The sequence below is a fragment of the Homalodisca vitripennis genome, chromosome 2 (assembly GCF_021130785.1).
Source record: "Homalodisca vitripennis isolate AUS2020 chromosome 2, UT_GWSS_2.1, whole genome shotgun sequence".
NCBI classification, from domain to species: domain Eukaryota; kingdom Metazoa; phylum Arthropoda; class Insecta; order Hemiptera; family Cicadellidae; genus Homalodisca; species Homalodisca vitripennis.
Window position 1 is genome coordinate 36,219,163 of NC_060208.1, and position 20,243 is coordinate 36,239,405.

At 31.8% G+C, this 20,243-nt stretch overlaps 1 protein-coding gene across 8 annotated transcripts in view; it reads right to left on the reverse strand.

The window, feature by feature from the left end:
- Positions 1–20,243, reverse strand: part of LOC124353807 (PHD finger protein 20-like protein 1) — a 66,134-nt gene that overhangs the window by 41,658 nt on the left and 4,233 nt on the right. For 6 of the 8 annotated variants that reach the window (XM_046803815.1, XM_046803814.1, XM_046803813.1 and 3 more), the window contains exons 2-7: positions 14,907–15,242; positions 11,960–12,258; positions 8,266–8,400; positions 2,992–3,092; positions 1,192–1,286; positions 910–1,046 (exon numbers count right to left, since the gene is read on the reverse strand). In XM_046803815.1, the coding sequence (XP_046659771.1) occupies positions 910–1,046; positions 1,192–1,286; positions 2,992–3,092; positions 8,266–8,400; positions 11,960–12,258; positions 14,907–15,179 (1,040 nt within the window). In that variant the 5' untranslated portion in view covers positions 15,180–15,242. Of the gene's footprint in view, positions 1–909; positions 1,047–1,191; positions 1,287–2,991; positions 3,093–8,265; positions 8,401–10,563; positions 10,707–11,959; positions 12,259–14,906; positions 15,243–20,243 lie in introns of those variants that run through there. The other 2 variants (XM_046803816.1, XM_046803818.1) reach the window with 2 other exon arrangements.

Below are 20,243 nucleotides of genomic sequence, written 5' to 3' on the forward strand. Positions count from 1 at the left end.
CATTAAAGAATAAAATGTCTGTAGGCTGGAATGAGACTCCAATTTTTATTATAAAAAGAGTAAAATATAAAATTTCGGATACAATCTACTTATTAATTAATTTTTATCTGGAAAAGACCAGAAAAACAAACAATTTCCAGACCAACTAAAACTTGCCACAGTAAACTCCAGTCTTTAAGAAGTGGAATAAAACACATCTAGAAAATTATTGCTCTATTTCTATAATAAGTATATTTGCAAAAATATTTCAGTGTTCTGAAAGAACGATTAACTGGATATTTTGAAGGGTTAACTTGTTAACAAACAACCAATTTTGTTTTAGGCAAGGTTTTAGTACTGAGACTGCCTTTGAATTAGAGAAATAGCAGACACCTTTCGTGACTTACAGGTCATGGCTGGCGTGTGATTTGTCTAGGGCCTTTGATTCAGTTTTACACCGTATATTGATAATGTACTACGATCATACAGAAAATAAAAACAGTTTTAAATAATACCAAAAACAGAAATAAACCTGTGCGTATATAACTGATATACGCACGGGGTAAGAAATAGAGATCCAATACAAAGAAGATAACCCAGAGTTAGAACAGGCGAGTAAACGCCAGCATTTGTTTGAGTAATAATTTTCATACTGTGAAAGACACGTGTCAAAATGTAAAATCTAGATAGTGAAGCATAACTTGTATATAGAATTAAAAAGATAAATACCTTTATATATAATAAAAACATCAAGGCTTCTTCAATGGCCTCCTTTGATATAAACTCATGCCACTAAACTCCTAATCAATAGTTATCAGTGAAAATGCAACTGACCTGGTTATGCCCAGTTATAAGAAGTCTTTCAGTATGATAGGCATGTCAGTTGTTAACGTTTTAAAATGTCTTGCTTCGTCCAAAAATTTGACTTACTTTTGTCTTTTATGAGGACGAAATGCCTCCAACACATCCATTCTGCGCTTTTTCAGTCTTCTCTCCTCCTTCGGACCCAGATCAGGGTCGATTGGATCGGCTCCCATGGGCGGAGCTGGTTTCTTCGGAGGTGGTAACTAAATATATATATACTGTTACTTTTACATAACTAAGCAATTTGTACTCGAGATAAAAATAAGAAAAATATACTTTAAAGAAAATATTTACCATACAAATAACTATTTCATCACTCCACTTGACAAGTAATTCGTAGTCTGTTACCTGACAGTTTTTAAGATCTTCTTCAGTGGCCTTAAACAGTTTGCAGCCTCTCAGTATTTTTGCATAGCCATCGCAGAACAGGACCTCATACTTGTCTGTAACGAAACAAAAATAGCTGTGTGAATGTTATTGATACCAAATGAACAGAAATAGATTTGTGAGAAAAGTCTTATGAGGACAGTTACAACTAATAGCATATTTAATTACTTGATAGTTATATTTAATATAGATTACAGATAGATTACTCAAATATAATAAAATCAGATGCTTGATGTATTTGGGAGATACCGGATTTGGATCATCTTTGTTACGTATGTACTTATCGCAATTTTACCATGCTATAACAGTTCATAAATATTAATTTTAATTTATTTTCCCCCAAAATTCTGTAATAATTAACTATTAGATACCTTGACTTTACCAATAGAATAGGTCCTGTATCTATATGAGGATTGTGTTGCAGAAATAATGTGTGATGATAGCGAGTTCTGTGTGACTAAATCTTTTGCTTGGAGTTTTAATTCAATTAATCTTCTAGTATTACCTCATTTTGTTAAGTTGAATTTAAATATTGATTGTTATTGTCACATTACTTAACATGTTTGAAACTCTTCTGTAACATATTTATAATTTTAGGACTAGATGACATATTTTTAACTACATCTAATTAATTATAAATGCACAGACAAACATTGTAGCACCTAACTTAAAAAATTTAGTAGGTATAACATTTATCTCAAAACCATGTATGTACAATTTCAAAAGCAGTATAAATATCCAATATGTTTGTGCATGAATTCCAGAAATATTTGTTTGCACTTGAAATGTAAGGGTTGAAATAGTTTCAAACATAACACTGAAGAAATTTACACTAACACCACAACTTATTTAAAATATATATAGACTACGTTTTCAAAAATATTGTACTTAAGAACACTTGTCAACAACATCAACCATAAGTAAACTTTGACGAAGAACACAGAAGAAACCTGACATAGAGTAAAAACTGTTTTACCAGTCTGATTTCTAGATCCAATACGCAAGGTTTGACTGCATTATGCCCAATATTATAATCACATTATAAGAAAAACCAGATGTGTGCCTGGAGCACAGCGGCACATTTAACGAACTTGAATGTTGCGCACTCGTGACACAATGCTGGCATTTTTCGAATAAACAGTGTTGTTAAGAGGTATTAAGAGGGTAGAGGGAGTTTGTATTTATTTTACAAACTTATACTATATAAAATTTTGTATTTAAGTACTTCTAACATTGTTTAATTGCTGAAATGAACCATTAATTCATTCATTTCCACCAAGAAACAGAAACAAACAAGAGTGTTTATTATGAGTTGCACGAGTCAGCTGATGGCACAGCAGCAGGAAGCTGTTGTTCGGTCCAAACTGAATTTGTGGTGATTTGTAAACATTCAATATCTCATTCTCTTTCACTATAAATGTAACTTATCACGCATCACGGTCTAAATGTGTATTTTAAGACACTCTAATTACTTTACATTTGATAACAATACAGTTTTATAATATATTATAATAAGTTTTAACATTAATTAATTAATTAGTTATCCATCTCTTAAATTCAAATGATAATAGAACATTTCAGTAGACAAATTTTAGTAAATCAATTATACAGCTATACCTTTTATAACTCAAATTATGAATTTTATAAATCTCTGAAAATTGCTCATTTTCAGCTTTTCTCCCCTTTCATACTCAATGCAACTTAACATTGGGGACAACAAAACTAAATATTTAGGTTAGGTTATGAAGTATGTGCACTCACCGTTAGGTAGAACATCTCTGACGGTAGCTGGATACTTGTGATTGTACGCCCACACCGCTATAACCCTCTCGTTCTTCTCAAACACCTTCTTGGTGGCGGAACTGAAAATTTAACATACCAAGATAAGATACAGTTTGAAAATAAAATTATATAGTTATTTACTATCCAAAATCAATACACTGCCTCGTCACTATGGAATACAAATATCCTTCCCTGAACTTGACGTGATTGAATTATTTACTACAATGTTGAGTTTATTTTTCAATTAATGTGGTTCAATCAATTTTGGTTGGGTTAATGTTTTTTCAATTTCACAATCACAGCCCTTTTATATAACTTTCCCGAAGACAATAAAAAGAGAAAAACAATTTTTAACACTCCACGAGGAATTACAATTTAAAAAAGGACATTGGGACAATTTTGTAACTGGGTCCAAGTAAAAACAGCTAAAGATAGAATCTTTACATTGTATATATGAATTATAAGAATGAAATGTTTTTTAAAGGAATATAACTGAAAGGAATTACTTTTGTAAATTAAACATATCAATAAAATTGTATGCTTTTAATGAAATATTACGTATTTTAAGTAATGTGTAATAGCCAGCAGTTATATTTTATACACTTGTGCAAAACATATTTGTGCTCACCATCAGCAGTTTTCTAATGGCCTGACAACAAAGATGACCAAAATTACTGTTTTAAGTGCGACAATTCTTTGTGAATTTATTAAAAGTAAGTTTTCTATCTTTTCCTTTCCATATATTGGTAACTATACAATTAAAAAAAAATAGCCCAACATAAAATTGATTGCACCACCCCTAAAAAAACAGTATGTCAAGTTGTACATAAAAAATAAACAAGCCAAGGAAGGTGAGAGACTGTACAACTTGTTCTGCTGTCAACTTTAATTTTGACGAGTTCATTGTCATTCATTGATTAGGTTCTTATTCATACTTAACCTTTAGGAGGTCTTTGACACCCAGATAGAGTATAGATTCCAATCTTCGAAAAACAGTCTCCTACTCTTATAAAATATAAAGATGGCAAGTATTCTAATACCTTTTATCGTTTCTGGTATTCAGAATCAGTCAGATATTAGAAACATTCAAAAAGGACCATACTTTAAAATATATAGTTTAAGATTGGTACCTTACAGAATGGTGATAATGTATTATTAATTTTTCTACAGGGTATTAAACTTAAAAGAGGCCTCATTGCTCATAAGGTTGTATTAAATTAATTTTTTGGGAGAAATGCATATACTTGTGTGAAACGGATTAAATACTGTTTCTAATGTTGGTATGATGGAGCTGGAGTGGGGATGGCTGTTTATTTCCAGCGTATTGCAGTTGAACCAGTGAAGGTCAAGCGAGCATTGACGTTTGAACAAAGTGAGGTTAGGTTACATATTAGTGTATTGTTGTGTGTCGGCAACGATTAATGGACAAATTTGAAAAAGACACCAGTTAAAAGTGTAATACAGTAGTCAATTAAAAAGTTTCATGAAACAGGTTCAGTATTAGCCAAGTATCTCGACAGGCAGCAGTCAGTTTTAACTCCGCAGGTCGTTAAGAATATTAGAGCATCAGTTAAGCGATTTCCACATGAATCTTTGTGAAGAGACATTAATTCATTTTCTTAATGCATCGTTCCACAACATCCACTACAGCTAAGCATAAGATATATGGCAGTTTATCTGTTACAAAATTCTGCATACCAATATGTTTTTTATACAACATGGCAATGCACAACACTTGTTTGAAAATAAGGACAAATATATACATCAAACTGTTCAATAAAGTTTGTCTAACAGTTACAAAGTATATTAAACTATAGCAAATTTATGATTTTTGTATAATCTCCTTTTAGTGTGCAATAATAATTATTTAAACTGTGTTAATAAGTTTGGAAATTACAATTTCATTATATGACATTTAGGCATCAACTGGAATGCTCTATAACAAAACTACCTTACTTATTATGTAATTAAAATCAAATCAATCAGTTTAATTTTAACTGGTTGCTGTTTTAAACAAGTTTAAAAAATGTAAATTTTATGCTTAGTTGAAGTTAAAAATGTATAGGAATAAACAAAGTATTCACTTTAATTGTTTCTGGATTAGAGTTCCTTTAGCAAACCACTGCTCAAAAACCCTTCAGGTTTGGATGTTACATTCATTTTTTTTAATTTGTCTTCAAAAATTATTATATATTTAAAATCTTATATTTTTATTAACAAAATCACAAATTTTCACATAACGTTTCTCAATTATCTCATAAGTTGTTAAAATTCCATCATGATACTTTAAATTTACAATAATTACAAAATATAGAAATGGTTTCATTCCTACTATACAAGAGGGTATAACTATAGTGTAACACACTAACAATAACTTTTTTATAATATCTGATAAATAAGTTAAATTATCTTGGATTGTCGAGCAGGTAGCATATCAGCTTATCATTCCAAGGGACCCAACTCAATTACAGGTTTGAGCACAGTATTTGTACATGCCATCAAATAATCTATTTAATAATAAATAATAATATTTCAACCATCTGACTCTTAAATAGTGTGATAAAAGGTTCTGGACCAAAGTTTAAATCAACAACAAAAAAAAGAAAAGTACCTTAACGCTGGTTTGATAAAAGAAACAAACCGAAACAAATGATAAACTGATAAAGTAATGTTAAAGTATCTTAAAATACAAAAATCTAGTATAGATAAACCCAACACATTAAAAATTTTACATTATTAATGAAAATCTAGTAAATCCAAACAGAAGAAAAATTTTTATTCATAAAATAAATATAAGTATACAGTATAACTTAAAATTCAGGAAAATAAAAACTTACAGTTTGAAAATAAACAAAAGCAAAACAATTGTATGAAATAACATAATTTACATATAAATGTTATTGGTACAAGAAACAACAAAATCAAATTGGATATATAATTCAAATAACAATATTTAAAAAAAAAACAAACTAATTTAATCAGTGATATTACAGTGGCAGGATTTTCAGTCAGGAGTATTCTGGTGGATTGAGGCTTCAAGGAATATAACCTAGAAGCAATAACAAGTTAATAATGCTTAGTTACAAATATTTCTTCTAACATTATTTCTTGTAATTTAGCCTAATGGAGTTGCAAAAAAACCCTTATGGTCTGGATTAAATAACTAAAAAAGATTTTCAAAAAGAATCCCAAAGTATTTGGAATACACATACTTACACTAAAAAGTGATCACACTTTTGGGAACTGAGCACACACATCCAGGGCACTTCTAAATATTAAATTTACTCATCTCTCATAATTCTATGACAAATAATATAATAAATATAATAACATAAAAATATGGCTGTAAAAATGTTTAAGTGCGATGTTAAATATGTTGAATGTTGTTTCAACTTATCGTTTATATGTTAATGGGGCTAAAATGAAGATGGATGTCAGTACAGTCAGCTTTTAACTTTTTCTTACAATTTTGATACACGAGGAAGAGAACAGATTTCAATCCTTGAAACTTAAGTTTTATATATAACAATAGCAAATTTCTACAATCCTCTATATGCTTTATTTTAGTGTTATGGTATACTGCTTCAAATATAATCCACAAAACAGATAAAAAGCTTGTCAACAATTAATTGAGAGTTCACTGTAAAGAAAAAGCATTACAACCAATAAGAATATATGTACCAAAGCAGGATCGCCTATCACAGCATGGATGACACTTAGAAAGAACTTTAACAGGTATGAAATAAACAAATAAAAACTGTAAAAGAATTGTCTGCCGAAACCAAAGAATAAAGAACCAAACTTGAGCCTGTAAAAACAGCTCCTGTGCTAATTTAATTAATAAGAAACGTTTTATATATTCTATAGGAGTTGGACAGCTCATGGCCCCAACAATGGTAAATAGACTATTGAGTCTATATTTTATTACAAAAATCATCAATGTATTATATGATTAGTGTTGGATGCAACTTCAGTTTCTAAACTTTATAATTAAAACAGCAAACTTTTGACGTCACCTAATACAATCGAACACGGTGTGAATGTGTACAAATAGGTATATCTATCTTTCTCTCGATTACACTAATATACAATTTATTTTACGTGGAATTTAAAAGATTATAGAGTTAATCATAGTCTAACAATTTAAAGTAATAGAAACTTGTATGATGTTAGTATTAAGCTACAATTACGTAACTTCCAAACTCAGTGAAAAAACTAGGCCTGTTTCAACTGAATGATTGAAATATGAAAATATAGTCTTAAAGACAATCTATGGCAACTAATAAAACTAAATTAAAAACATTTAGAAAACCATTCTCATCTTTTAAATATATATTCACACATTATTCTTCCTTCATTTTTTGAAGTAAAATCTATTTGCTTTCACTGTTCACTGTAACTTTTAACCCTATGCACTCAAAGGCAGTATTTATAATTTGGCCTTAGAGCTTGTATGGCTACCACCACTTTTTCGGAAGTGCAGATTGACTTTTGCCTTGATGTTATCTCAGCTCATATGTCAAACTGTACTGGTCAAGATATAATATGTCCATAGCTCGTAAGGTTAGCACCACTGGCCACTAAACATAGCAGTTATTTTCTAATAGTCTCTTTGTTTATAATAAATGGTAAGTGCTGAAACGCATCAAGCAGCTATGTTTTAAAGTAATTTCTAGGTAGAGCAGTAAATTTTAAATTGGCCTATAATTCTTTTCTAAACATTGATTTTGCAAGTAAGACAATGATTCGTAGTGGGCCTATACACTGAAGTGATAGAAACCTAGAAAATGTATAATATTTTATTTACACATATTTGTTAACAATATACGAATAAGAGTTTAATTTCCCAAATGTACGTTTATCTTTGTGTTGGAAAGATATATTGAAAATAAATTTTTAATTAGTTTTCATTTCTTCTTTAAACATTTTAAATTACTATGCAAATAACGCGAAGTATATTGAAAAATAATTCCAATTCAAATATGGCCACCAGGCTGTCAATGAAAGTAGCGCAGCCATCTATACTGGCCATACGAGTTGCAAGGACAAACTACAGTATGACTAACGCAAGCTATCTGCAACCTTGATGTGGCTAGTGCTGCTGGCCTTTCAAGCGCAAAGGGCTAATAAATTCTCTTACTTTTTCAAATTTGTAAATTTCTCTGGATTTTCAATATGTTTTTACGTGATTCCCAGAGCGATACATGATGGTAGGCATTTACTAAATATGTATAACAAGCTTGATGTACTCACATCTGCGGCAGGGTTGGTCGTCGGATGCGATTGCTGTCCATACGGACCCACTCGTCGTATCGGTCCGACCACTTCTCAAAGTGCACCAGCACCTCCCCCTCATCGTAATCCACTTCCACCACCTTAACTGGATACCTTCAACAACAAACTTCATAGTTTCTTCTGGAGTCCACCACCATGTACATACTTCACACGCTCATAAAATATTGAAATAATTAATAAAAAGCGACACAGATCTACAGGGGTTTGTGGGTCTCTATGTGTGGTACTGAAGTGTTACTGGGTGACACTCTTACTTTGTTTGTAGGAAATTTAACGGAGTTATAGTTCAAACGCAAAAAAGTGTGTTTTCGATTCTAACCTTTTTTGCTTTAACTCGATTTGCTCCTAAACTACTGGATATATAGTTCTGGGACACATTTGTTACTGTTTTCAGCTTATTTTACATAAAATGTATTTAAATTAACAAACTCAACTAACAATTTAAAGATTTCGGTGTGACATAATTTCACTAAAGGAAGCTGAATTTCAGGTGAAATCTTTGACCCTGTGTAACTTGCCAACAAAGCATTTCTGAAACCATGTTTATGTGAACTTTTTCATTATTTTGATGAGAGGAATAAGCTTGTGCAGTATGGCAGATTCCTCCTGAAACATACTGTATGTATAGAGGCCCTATCCAGTTAAGATGTCCTGTTTTTAAAACTTGCAAACTGCCAAAAATATGCCTACTGCAAGAGAAACCAATGCACTAACTAGTTGTTAATACCAATGCCCAGTTCTAAAAAAACTTTTAACCCTAGAACTGTTAATCGACATAATTATGTCGGTTAATGCCGCTTTTGTGGTGTTAACCGTCAAAATTTTGTCGATCAAACATTCCCTCGTATAATTATTTTTTATAATATACTCCGGTAACGTATCGATATAATTCATGGACCATTGGATTCGGGAAGAAAAATGCTAAGGAACAGATGAGTTTTATTCCTCTTTGTATTATGATTATGACGTAGCAAGCTTGTTATTTTGAACGTAAAAGAAAACGCGACGCCGTTTGTTGTGACCGCCATATTGCCGCTGCCGTTCTGTATTACTTTCGTGCCGAGCTGTGGATATTTGTAAGTTTTAATAGTTTTACGCGTGTTTTAGTGTCGTATTTAATGTGTAGTGAGTTGTTTGATGTCGTAGTAGTGTAAACATATATATTTTAGAACAAATCAATTTCTATTTACTGAAATATGTTTGAGAAATTACCGGCTTTGTGTAGGCTATGGCAAAATGACTTGGCTAAAATTCATTTCACATAGTTTGTTATTGTTATCACTTACTAAACGTTATTCTTAGCACTCTTTTAGCTCTGAAGTAAACTATTTATTTTTGGTAAATAGATAGTTTTCACAACAATATATATATATATTGCCTGTAATTTCTTTGGTTATATATAAAACTGTTTGGGTTATTCTATATTTTTTCAATATCTTTAGTTATATTTATAGTTTTCTAACTACATAATATTTCCTATTACTTATAAACCATAAATTTATAAATTTTGATATAGTAGGCCTACAAGCTTTAGAAACTATTTTATATTTTGCTGAATGAAAATTTTTCGCAAAATTTTTGAATAATGGCAAAATTGAACTTTTTTACTTTTCAAAAAATAATTTATGGTAATTATTTCATTACTACTGTGTATTCTATTTTATTCTAAGTAATAAAATATGCAAAATAACATGTATTCATAGGTAAATGTATTAGCAAAACTTGTTTTATCAAAGTCTTACGTGTACACCCGATTTTCAGAATTTATACGCATCGCTGCTTTTTGTTCTATAGCTTTATGATGCTTTCATAAATGTGTATAATGTTTATGTTTTTCTGAAACTAGATAAAATTTGACACAGAATGGCTATCTCACTTATAAATATTTCTCACTATAACTTCATTTGCTAGGTATGGTCCCCCCCAAATTTAAGAAATATTTTTCGTAAATTTTATATTTGATTAAAAAAAAAGTGTTTATTAGAAAATTTTTGATGGTTAATTTTACAATATAGTGCAATTCTACGTTTAATTCTGAACACAAAAATATATACTCTTATTTATATTGCTTTTATTTTATATTTTTAATAATTTTTTTAAAAAGACCTTGCGCGAAGCTCCAAAACAGCCCGACACTACAGGATGAAATGACCGCCAGTTCTAGGGTTAAAAGCTACTACTACCATAACCACAATTGTAATTTTCATATCAGATTTACAGAAATAATTACAAAAATAACAGCTACCATTACATTACCGGTGGTTGGTTTTCATTAAAGATTGTAGTGGTTAGCTTTTTGAGGTTATGCACTTTCACTGACAATACTAACTATTTTATGAACAGTGAAACTAATTAAATGTTAGTATTATTTTGTACTGATCATAAGTAAATTTCACTTGCTCTAACAATACAATTCATAAATAATTCAAATTTTGTACAACAGCTGATATTAAATTCTCAGTTAAATTCTATGATAAAGTAAAATAACATGATTTAATTTTACACTTAGAAATTACAAACATAATATAAACTAATCTATTAACCTAAAAAACAAGATATATACTAACTTCCTAATATTTCAAAACTCATACGAACGGTTTTCTTAATTGCACTTTTACTCAGAATAATGTATCCTTTTCTAATGATTTTTAAGAGAAGCATTATATTAAATTGTTTATTTATTTTATAAGAAAAATGTATACTAAGCTCTATATCTACATAACTGACAATATAATATCAGTGAATACAAAACCCGGACCTGTATCATTAACATGTTGATAGATTTTTTGTAATACTATCCATTTAGCTTACCAAATGGAATATGCGTTATTTTTATACCAATGGAATAAAGGGGTTCTATAACATAGCATAATGAGATTGCACCCACCTGGATTCATTATAGCAATTTTAATAAGTAAAATAATAAGACAAAGAAAGATTTTTCATGGTAAAACTGTATTGAATAAAAACATAAAATTTAAAAAAATTTGTAAACTGTGGTTGACTGTTGCATTATCTTGTTGTTTTTAGTGACCGGCTAATACTATTATCAGTTTATTTTTTGTGTTTTTTAGGTAGAAAACACTTAGTTAACGCCCTTGGTAAAAAATAACTGGCACCTACTCATATTTCTGTAGTGACAGATTGCTATACAAACCAGTGAAGGTCGTCTATAAACACATCCTTATCAACCGCGATAGGCGGAGCTTGCATCTGCCATTTTGACGGTTTTTAAGTAAAAAAAAAACTCTCCAAGAGACCAATCTGTAATATCAGATATACTCATGTTTGGCGTTTTGATCAAAGCCTACCATTCTAATATATCCGTCTACAGCGTGGGAAGGGTTAATATATAAAATGTTTCAGAAAATCAGTTTTTGACATTTTCACAAAAATATTTGAATTAAGAGGTCCCTGATTTGGTAGAGACCAAACAGACTAACAAAGATTGATGTGTTGTTTATACATTATTCCAAACTACTAAATGAAACAATCCCTTGTACTATTATTTCTAAAGTGGGGAAAATTACACTTTTCTACACAAAAAAACAAGTAAAATAAACAATATAGAACAAAATTAACTAATTATTGCTACACACTATCTAATTTGATCCACCTAAATTTCAATGCAAAATAAAACTAAATACTTTACCATTTCTCATTGAAGTCCATGACCTCAAGTCTGCTACCTGGCTGGAAGTCGGGAGGTTCAGATTGACTGTCCTGGCTTTTGCCATCACCATCATCAGTCTCCATCGTTGAATCATGGGGACTGTCGTCGCTCAGAGGGGATGATGAAGATTGGTGGGGAGGCGACTCATGTACAGGAGTTGGGACCAACCTGGGTCGACCGGCAGGGTTCCTTTTCACCATTGGGCCATCGTTCCGTCGCAAGACACCCCCGGGACCCTTTATATACTGGACAGTGGCCATCACCTTCTCGGTGAATCCCTACATTCAGAAAATCAGATACTTAAATAAATCTTTTAAAAAAAGTGCCCAAAAATATGTTTTTTATATTTAAGTATTATTTAAGTAGAGTATATTTATGTTTCAGTATCTATAATAAATTATTTTAGAGAAATAAACTTTTTAAATTTTTGGACTAAGAAACCACTCTGCATTTTAAGAACAATCAGACATAAAAACATAAATCTAGAGAATAAGGTAAAAAAAAAAAAAAAAACAGCATAAGATTGAAATTATTCAGCTTAAAACAGAAACATAAAACAGTAATGTAGTTTAGGAACACCTCCCTCATGAAAACACAGAAAATGTAATAACAGATTTATAGACTCAGATTAAATGCTCCAATCATGAAGCATTTAAGACATTTAATCGCCTCAAGGAGTTTTATAGTACAGAAAATTAGGAGGCTATGATTAAATGGATGAATATAAATAAACTTATCGGCTGTGATAAAATAATAGTAACTAATGGGAAACTCATATCCAATCTCTGGTCCAAACCCAGCATAAATTGAATGTTCCAACTGTCACCTAAAGTATTGCAATATTCATTATATTGAGACAGGGAATATTTCCTACTTTTAACTATTATAAATATGTGTGTTAGACAATTAAAAGTTCCCTGTACTTAACATATTTTATTTAAAATCAAACCATTGCAATATAAAGCTGGTTGAATAACAGGCCTTGTAAAATAGCAGTCAGTGAATAAATACTGCCTTGAGAAATCAATTTTTAAATATTTCAATTAATTGCCAAAACGAAAATTAATGATTCAACGAATGGTTAGCCATGGCATAAAGACAATGGTTATAAACAAGAAACCATATGAATTTAAATCAACAAAATCATGAATAATGTAACTACTACAGTACATAATTAAAGTCACATAAAGGATATTTTGTATCAAGCCTACATTTGACTTCCGGGACAGTGCCTTGGTGATTAAGAAACTGCAATGCGTGGGAAGAAAATAGATTTCTTCAAAGTATTGTAGATATTTAAGTGGAAGAGAACAGATAGTGAAGATTAAATACTGCTTTAGTTGAATAACAAAAAAATCCTAATCAAACCGACCCCCAAACTCAAAGTATGTGCCCCAAGGTTCTTTTTGGAGCATGTACTGTTTCTGTTGTTAGCTAACAACCTAGATAGAGAACATCTGCCAAACTTGCAATCAGGTGTTTAGTAAGTCTGGGGTACTTGATACTTTAAAAGATATGACAAAATGGCTCAAGAATACCACGCTTAAATCGTCAGATTATTGAAATCTACACTGTTCTACATGTACTTAACTTACCTTGTATTTATCTGACGCGCACAAGTTTTTCTGAGGATCGATTTTTTTACTAGTCTGACGGTCTGCCATCAACGCAGACCCCTATATTAAAGGTTCATATGTGCTAGGGGTACATTACAGGGTACGACATTCCTCCCCATATAATTTTCTGACGCGTTCTAGTTACGCGAAAAATCCCCGCTTGGGCTCCCCTACTATAGACAATTAATATCTACCATCTTCTTGACTTACCAAAAACTTTATGGCATAATGCTTAGCATATATAAAAACTAAAAAGTGATACAATAGTTGAGATGGCCTTGTTGTCCTTATGTAGAAAATATATAAGGTGTGATTGAAAAATTTGCTAAATGAATTTTTGTAGCGGTGAAAACTACTGACGCTATATCCATATGATGTAATTTTCCTAGTAGTGTAATCTGCTGAGACAAGCAGCACCAAGTTTCGACTTATCAGTCGACTGCCAGAGCCACTAGAGTTGTGTTTATCATGTCTGTCAAGCATCATGGACTTAGAACAACGCATTAACATTAAGTTTTGTTTTATCTGTGTATGGCGGTAATGTGGTAACTCTGAAGGCTTTTTACATGGTTATGATAGATTTAAAGGCGGAAATGAGTCAGTAAAAGACGAGCAGCATTCGGCACGTCCATTAACCTTAAAAACAGACGACAATAAGCAAAAATTAGAAACAATGGTTCGTTCGAACAGGCAGATGACTATTTATTGGCTATTGGAAGATAACATCTCATACCGCCCCGTTCAAAGCATTTTAACCAATAATTTGCAAATGAGACGAATAAGTGTAAAATTTGTTTCTAGACTTTTGAATGATGAACAGAAGAAAAATCAGTCAGTCTGTCACAGAGTTGAAGGATTGTCTTCAAGCAGATCAGGACTTCAAGGTCATGCTCATTTTTTTTTCGACAGTGTGGGCATAGCGTAATCATAGCTTTTGGTCAAAAAAGGTTTCCTGTTTGTCCACATTCGCCATATTCACCCGATTTAGCATCATGTAACTTCTGAAATTTCTAAAATATGAAAACTGTGTTTAAAGGAAAATGTTTTGACACCATTCAGCATTTAGCATCAAGTTCCAAATATGAACTCAGTTGGACAACTTTATATATATTTGGCATCAGATATTGCAAATATATTTAAATACCAATAAACTGAGATTCAAGCCCAAAGTTTGCAGTATTGTTATCCAGACTAAATATAAGAATTTCAGGGGATAATATTTTATAGATTTAAACCCCAAAGATCCAAGATTATGAGTAGTATTTAAGCTAAAGAATTTACTCAGATTTACAAAATCTACTTCCACTTACAACTTTTTCCACATTTTCCAACTGTGATGGATCCAACTCCATGAAATGGCTATTGTGTCGTCTCCTGAAGAGGGAAAACCATTTATCTCCTGGTGTTCCATTTCTAAAAGGATTTTTCCTTTTATCCGACTGAATAAATTTAACAACTTTGTCAATAACATCTTGACGTCGGACAGGTAACCCCTGTTTAGCTCTGGATAAAACTTCTTTGAGGAGCTCTTCCTCTTCATCCGGTCTTAAAGTTGGAGGCTTGTTCTTTTTCATATTAGACATTTTTCTTTCTACTGAAGGTTAGTAAATATTTTTCAGATTTTAAAAGATGTAATTGTGAAATACCTGAAAAAAAGACATCAGTTAATGAAAGAGTTTCAATAAGTTATAAGCTGGGAATGCATGCTAGCTCCTTCCTACTGTTCCAGTAGTATGGACTGTTGTCAAAAAAAAGAATTAGAAATTAAAAAAGAAAATGAAATACCGTTTAAAATTTCAGTACTATTTAAAAAAATGTGACCACTTAAATACTTAGTGCAACTTCAATTCTTATTTTATTGATGTTACTCAGCCATATAATAAAACATTAAAGAAAACAGGTGCAATTAAATGCACTCTAAAATATAAAAAAAACTAATTTTCAATCTTTAAATTAAAAAAAAATAGATGTAGTTGAACTAAAAAATTATGATTGGACTCGAGAATCAAAAGACATGGGATGGGATGAAATGCTCATTTTTAGTTTTAGAAATGTCTACGAAGAAATTAAACATTTGTTGTGTAAATTAATTAATCTGTGAAGGAATCCATTCCAATAAACTAAAATTTGTTGATATCAAACCAAGTTTTGAAAAAAGCAACGTTAATGATCTATCCAGCTAACGTCCAGGAGCCTTGTTGTTGTCTTTTTCTAAATTGTATAGAAAAGTTGTAAAAGTTCAACTTACAAACATTTTTTAGAACAAAATTACTTAATAAATTCTAGTCGGTATGGGTTCAGGAAGTTAATGAGCAAAGGCAAAGTTATTGGCATTATTGTTGATTACATATCACTGTCTTTGGACCAGTCTGAGAGAGTTGTTGGTGTTCTTTGTGACCTGTCCAAGGCTTTTGACTGTGTGAATCATACCATACTAATATCAACACTTAAAATAATTTTGTATAAATAACACAGAAATAAGTTGTTTTTCCTCTTAATTAAGTAACAGAAGTACAGCAGTTACTGCATGTCACTGTGGAAGAATCTTAACTATTGCGTTCCACAGGGTTGTATCTTCAGACCTTGTCTTATTATCATGCCCAAGGCCTTATTGTTGACGTTATAATTAATACCACAGTAGTATTGACTCATGCTATACAATTGTATAATTGTTTATGCAATAAAGGATATTATTATTATTATTGGCATAATTTTAAAGGCCAAGCCCGTAGAACTTTCAAATGGTCGCTGGCTTTATTAAATCTTGCACTTTTTGATCTTCCAGACCTCAACAGGTCTTTTTTACTGCCTATCAATTCAAAACATTTGAGTTGTTTCTATGACTGTTGAATTGGAAACTAGATTTATCTCTAGAAATATATAATTAAAAAAGTTTTGCACCTCACGATTTTATATGGCATGATCACCATAGCTGTGCATCATTAACTTATTCAGGCTCATTCAATACCATTGCAAAAAGAAACAATAAAGCATGTACTTCAGATACTTATTTACAAGTCTGTAGCCTAGTATTAAGTAATGAAATGGACTACATGCAATAAAGAATCAGCTGTCGTTAACAATAGATTTAAAAAGCCCAACATTCCAGAACAACTTTCCATTGTTATGTTAAGGGATTCCCTCCTGAAAAAAACCAATTTTAATAAAAACGCAGAACATTTTGTTTATTTGATTTTCTTGTTCTATTACAAGGAATCAGAAAAACACAACATATGCAGGGCTGAATGAGCTATAGCCCAGGGCAGCAGAATTCAGGGGGCGACAAATTTTGGTAAAAAAAAAAAATTATTCCAAAAGTTAAAAATAACTTCAATGTTGACAATTCAACCTATTTTATTTGAGTTTTATTACAAGCTTAGCGTGGCCGTCTCGCTGCCGCTGTCATGTCGACCCACTGCGGTACCAAGGTAAGCCTACATGGTTGTTGGAGGTGTAACTAATCTATGTTGGGAAGGGTTGATTCAATGTGAATGTTGAGTTTAGCTCCAAGTTCACCTTCCTCTTATGTGCAGCATCTGAAATCTGATGCTGTCGTAAACTTGACTCCTGAAGTATGGTCATGGTCGTCATAAGAGATCTAAAACTAGTCAGCGACAAAGAACGAAGGAGCTTAAAATGAACTCTGCATCGTTTCGACATCAGAAACAAAGACTACAAAATGTGCAATCTGGGAGAAGAGGTATTTTTGTTTCAATTGTGCACCTTATGAGACAATGAGAATACCTCTTCACCTAGATTGCAAAACATTTTTTCCAGTTAATGGTTTACAAGGCCTACATATGTGTCTTCATTATATATCAATATTCCATTCACTGAATACAAGTACCACTTACTGCACTCTACCTGAGAAAGCGCTTACTCGTAGACTAACATTTGGAAATATTTTACAAGTCACATTACACCACGATTTTAAAACTTTAAGCAGTTGCTATTTTTGAAAGTAACAGATGATATCTTGTCAAAAATAAACAAGGAAATAACTAACTTACCTGACTTCATTGTTGTTCTAATCAGCTGTGTCAACATGAAAGCAGATTCAGGTGTTTAAACCATGAAAGTTGAGTCATGCTGATTGTTTGTTACAATATCACTTTTCAAATGTAATAATAATTATTGTGTTTAATGCATTTTGCTGTTTTTTCATGCCCAAAATAACTTTTTATTTTATACTGCCTAAATAGTTACATCAACTTTTGAAAAAAAAAAAAAAAAATACTTTTACTTTTCTGAAACTTGCAAATATGATATGCTACTAGGTTAAGAAATATTCCACAACTTTTTTATCTCTTCAGTGATTTCAATAAATGAGGTATCGTTTGTTTTAGAATAAAGTTATAGGACATACATTTATAGGAACTTTTTTTTATTGAATCACAAAAAGTACTTGCTCTGCTGGGACTCGAACCCGGATCTCTCACTTACCGGGTGAATGTGCTAACATTACACCACAGAGCCCTTACTTTTTACAATTCAATTATTTTGTATTTGGCCGTATCTGTCACATACAGGTTCAAATAACCAAACTAACATATGATCGGAAGGCCAAATAACTGTCAAACGACTTTTATTCGTATTAATTAAATTTGTAAAAATGGCAATAGCCGAATTTTGGCAGGACAATCCCTTGAGATAGTACCTAAATTCCAGCTCAGATCATGTGAGAGCTCGTAAAGGTTATCTTTAACTTTGGTACTACTTGTAACATATTTATGATAATCTAATCTACTGAGTAAACCTATTTATATTGTGAAATAACAAGTAGTAGATAGGGACGTATGTATAAATATATATATATATATATATACACACGAGGGTTATCCAGAGAGTAGATTACATGTCGCTCTGGGGTTTGGTAGGGATGGTACTATCATGGTCATTTTGATGTTAGGACGTTTCTCTGTTCAGTGACTATCTAGCCCTGGTAGTGAGCGATTACAGTTGCACCTAGTTGTTTTACAGTAGCAGTTTTAAATGTTTAACACGATTGAAAATCCCACAAGTTGTGAAGTCATCATCATCATCATCGTCAGACGTTTCCGTTCTCACGGGTCGTCGTACACAGCCTCCTCCACTTTAGTCTATCCTTCCAGGTCTCCTCTTCATCCACCTGTATTTTCGGTAGTCCCCTTCTCTCTATGACTTGCGGTTGGTAATATGGTTTTTGTTGGATAAGTACAATAAACCAAATGAGAATTATCGCCAACTCTATGATTATTGTACTGATGTGATGACTGAAGGTGGAATGAGTCAGTGGTGCATTAGGTTTCAAAATGGCCGAAATGTGCATGATGATAAACAAAGTGGATGGTCAAGCATTGTGACCAATGAAATTATCTCTAAAGTTGATGAGAAGATTAATGAAGACCGCCGATTCACAATAACAGAACTCTCACTTAGTTTTCTCAAATTTCAAGGAGTTTGTTACGTAGAAGTTAGGTTACTATACATTTTGTCCAAGATGGGTTCCGAAAATCTTAACAGAATTCCATATAATTCAGCATATGGCTGCTTCACTGACAATTTTGGACATTTACGAAAAAGATGGTGGTGACTCGCTGCTCAATTGATCTTTACAGGAGACGAGATATGGGTAAATCACATGAATTGCTAAACCAAATTACACTCTATGGAGTGGGGGGCACACACACTCCCTCCCCAAAAAACCAAAGAAATGCATGCAAACATTGTCGGCACGGAAGATTATGGCAACTGTATTTTGGGACAGGAAAGCGAGTTCTTCTTCTTGATTTCTTAGAACGTGGCACAACCATAAATTTTGTGAGGTATTGTCAAAATTTGTAAAAGTTAAGATCAAAACAATACATGCACAGAGGAAAGTTATGTTTGAAAATTTCATTCATTTATTCATAATTTTTTTTGGCAAGGTCCGACCACCATGGCAAATTGGAATTGAGAAGTCCTGAATGCTTTTAAGAGGGAGGTGTCTCCACATCTGCTGTACACTTCGGACCGTGCACCCAGCGACTACCACCAGCTGTTTCCTGCAATAAAGATCTAGCTAGCGACGCAGTGTTTTGATGATGACTTGGAACTGCAGAAGAGTATGACTACCGTGTAGAAATTCTCAGGTAGCTGAATTTTATTATACTAGAATTTAATAGAATATATATATTTACAGAAACAGGTTATTCTCTTCTTAACAAATAAACCACGGTATATTGGTTTGAAACATTTATAAATTTTCGTGTATCTAGGTACACTTCTTCAGATAAATATACATGTATAAATATTTACATAAATTGTGACAAAAAAATAGGTAAGAACTCAAACAAGAAAAACAAACATTCTTAGATATATATATATATATATATATATATATATATATATATATATATATATATAAGTGGCTTTTGACTCACTACAATGTAACATAGACTGATAGACTAATAAATTTATAAACGGGTTAATTCAAATTTGACTATAGAATACAACACAATTATTGGTCACTACTACGTCCTTATCTACTAATTGTTATTAGACTATACGAAATGACTGTACTATAAATATAAAAAGTTAAAGATAACCTTAACAACTGCTCAAGTGATCTTATCTTGATTTTGGGTACTATTTTGAGGGAAGGTTTGATTTCACCAGAAGTGCGGAGT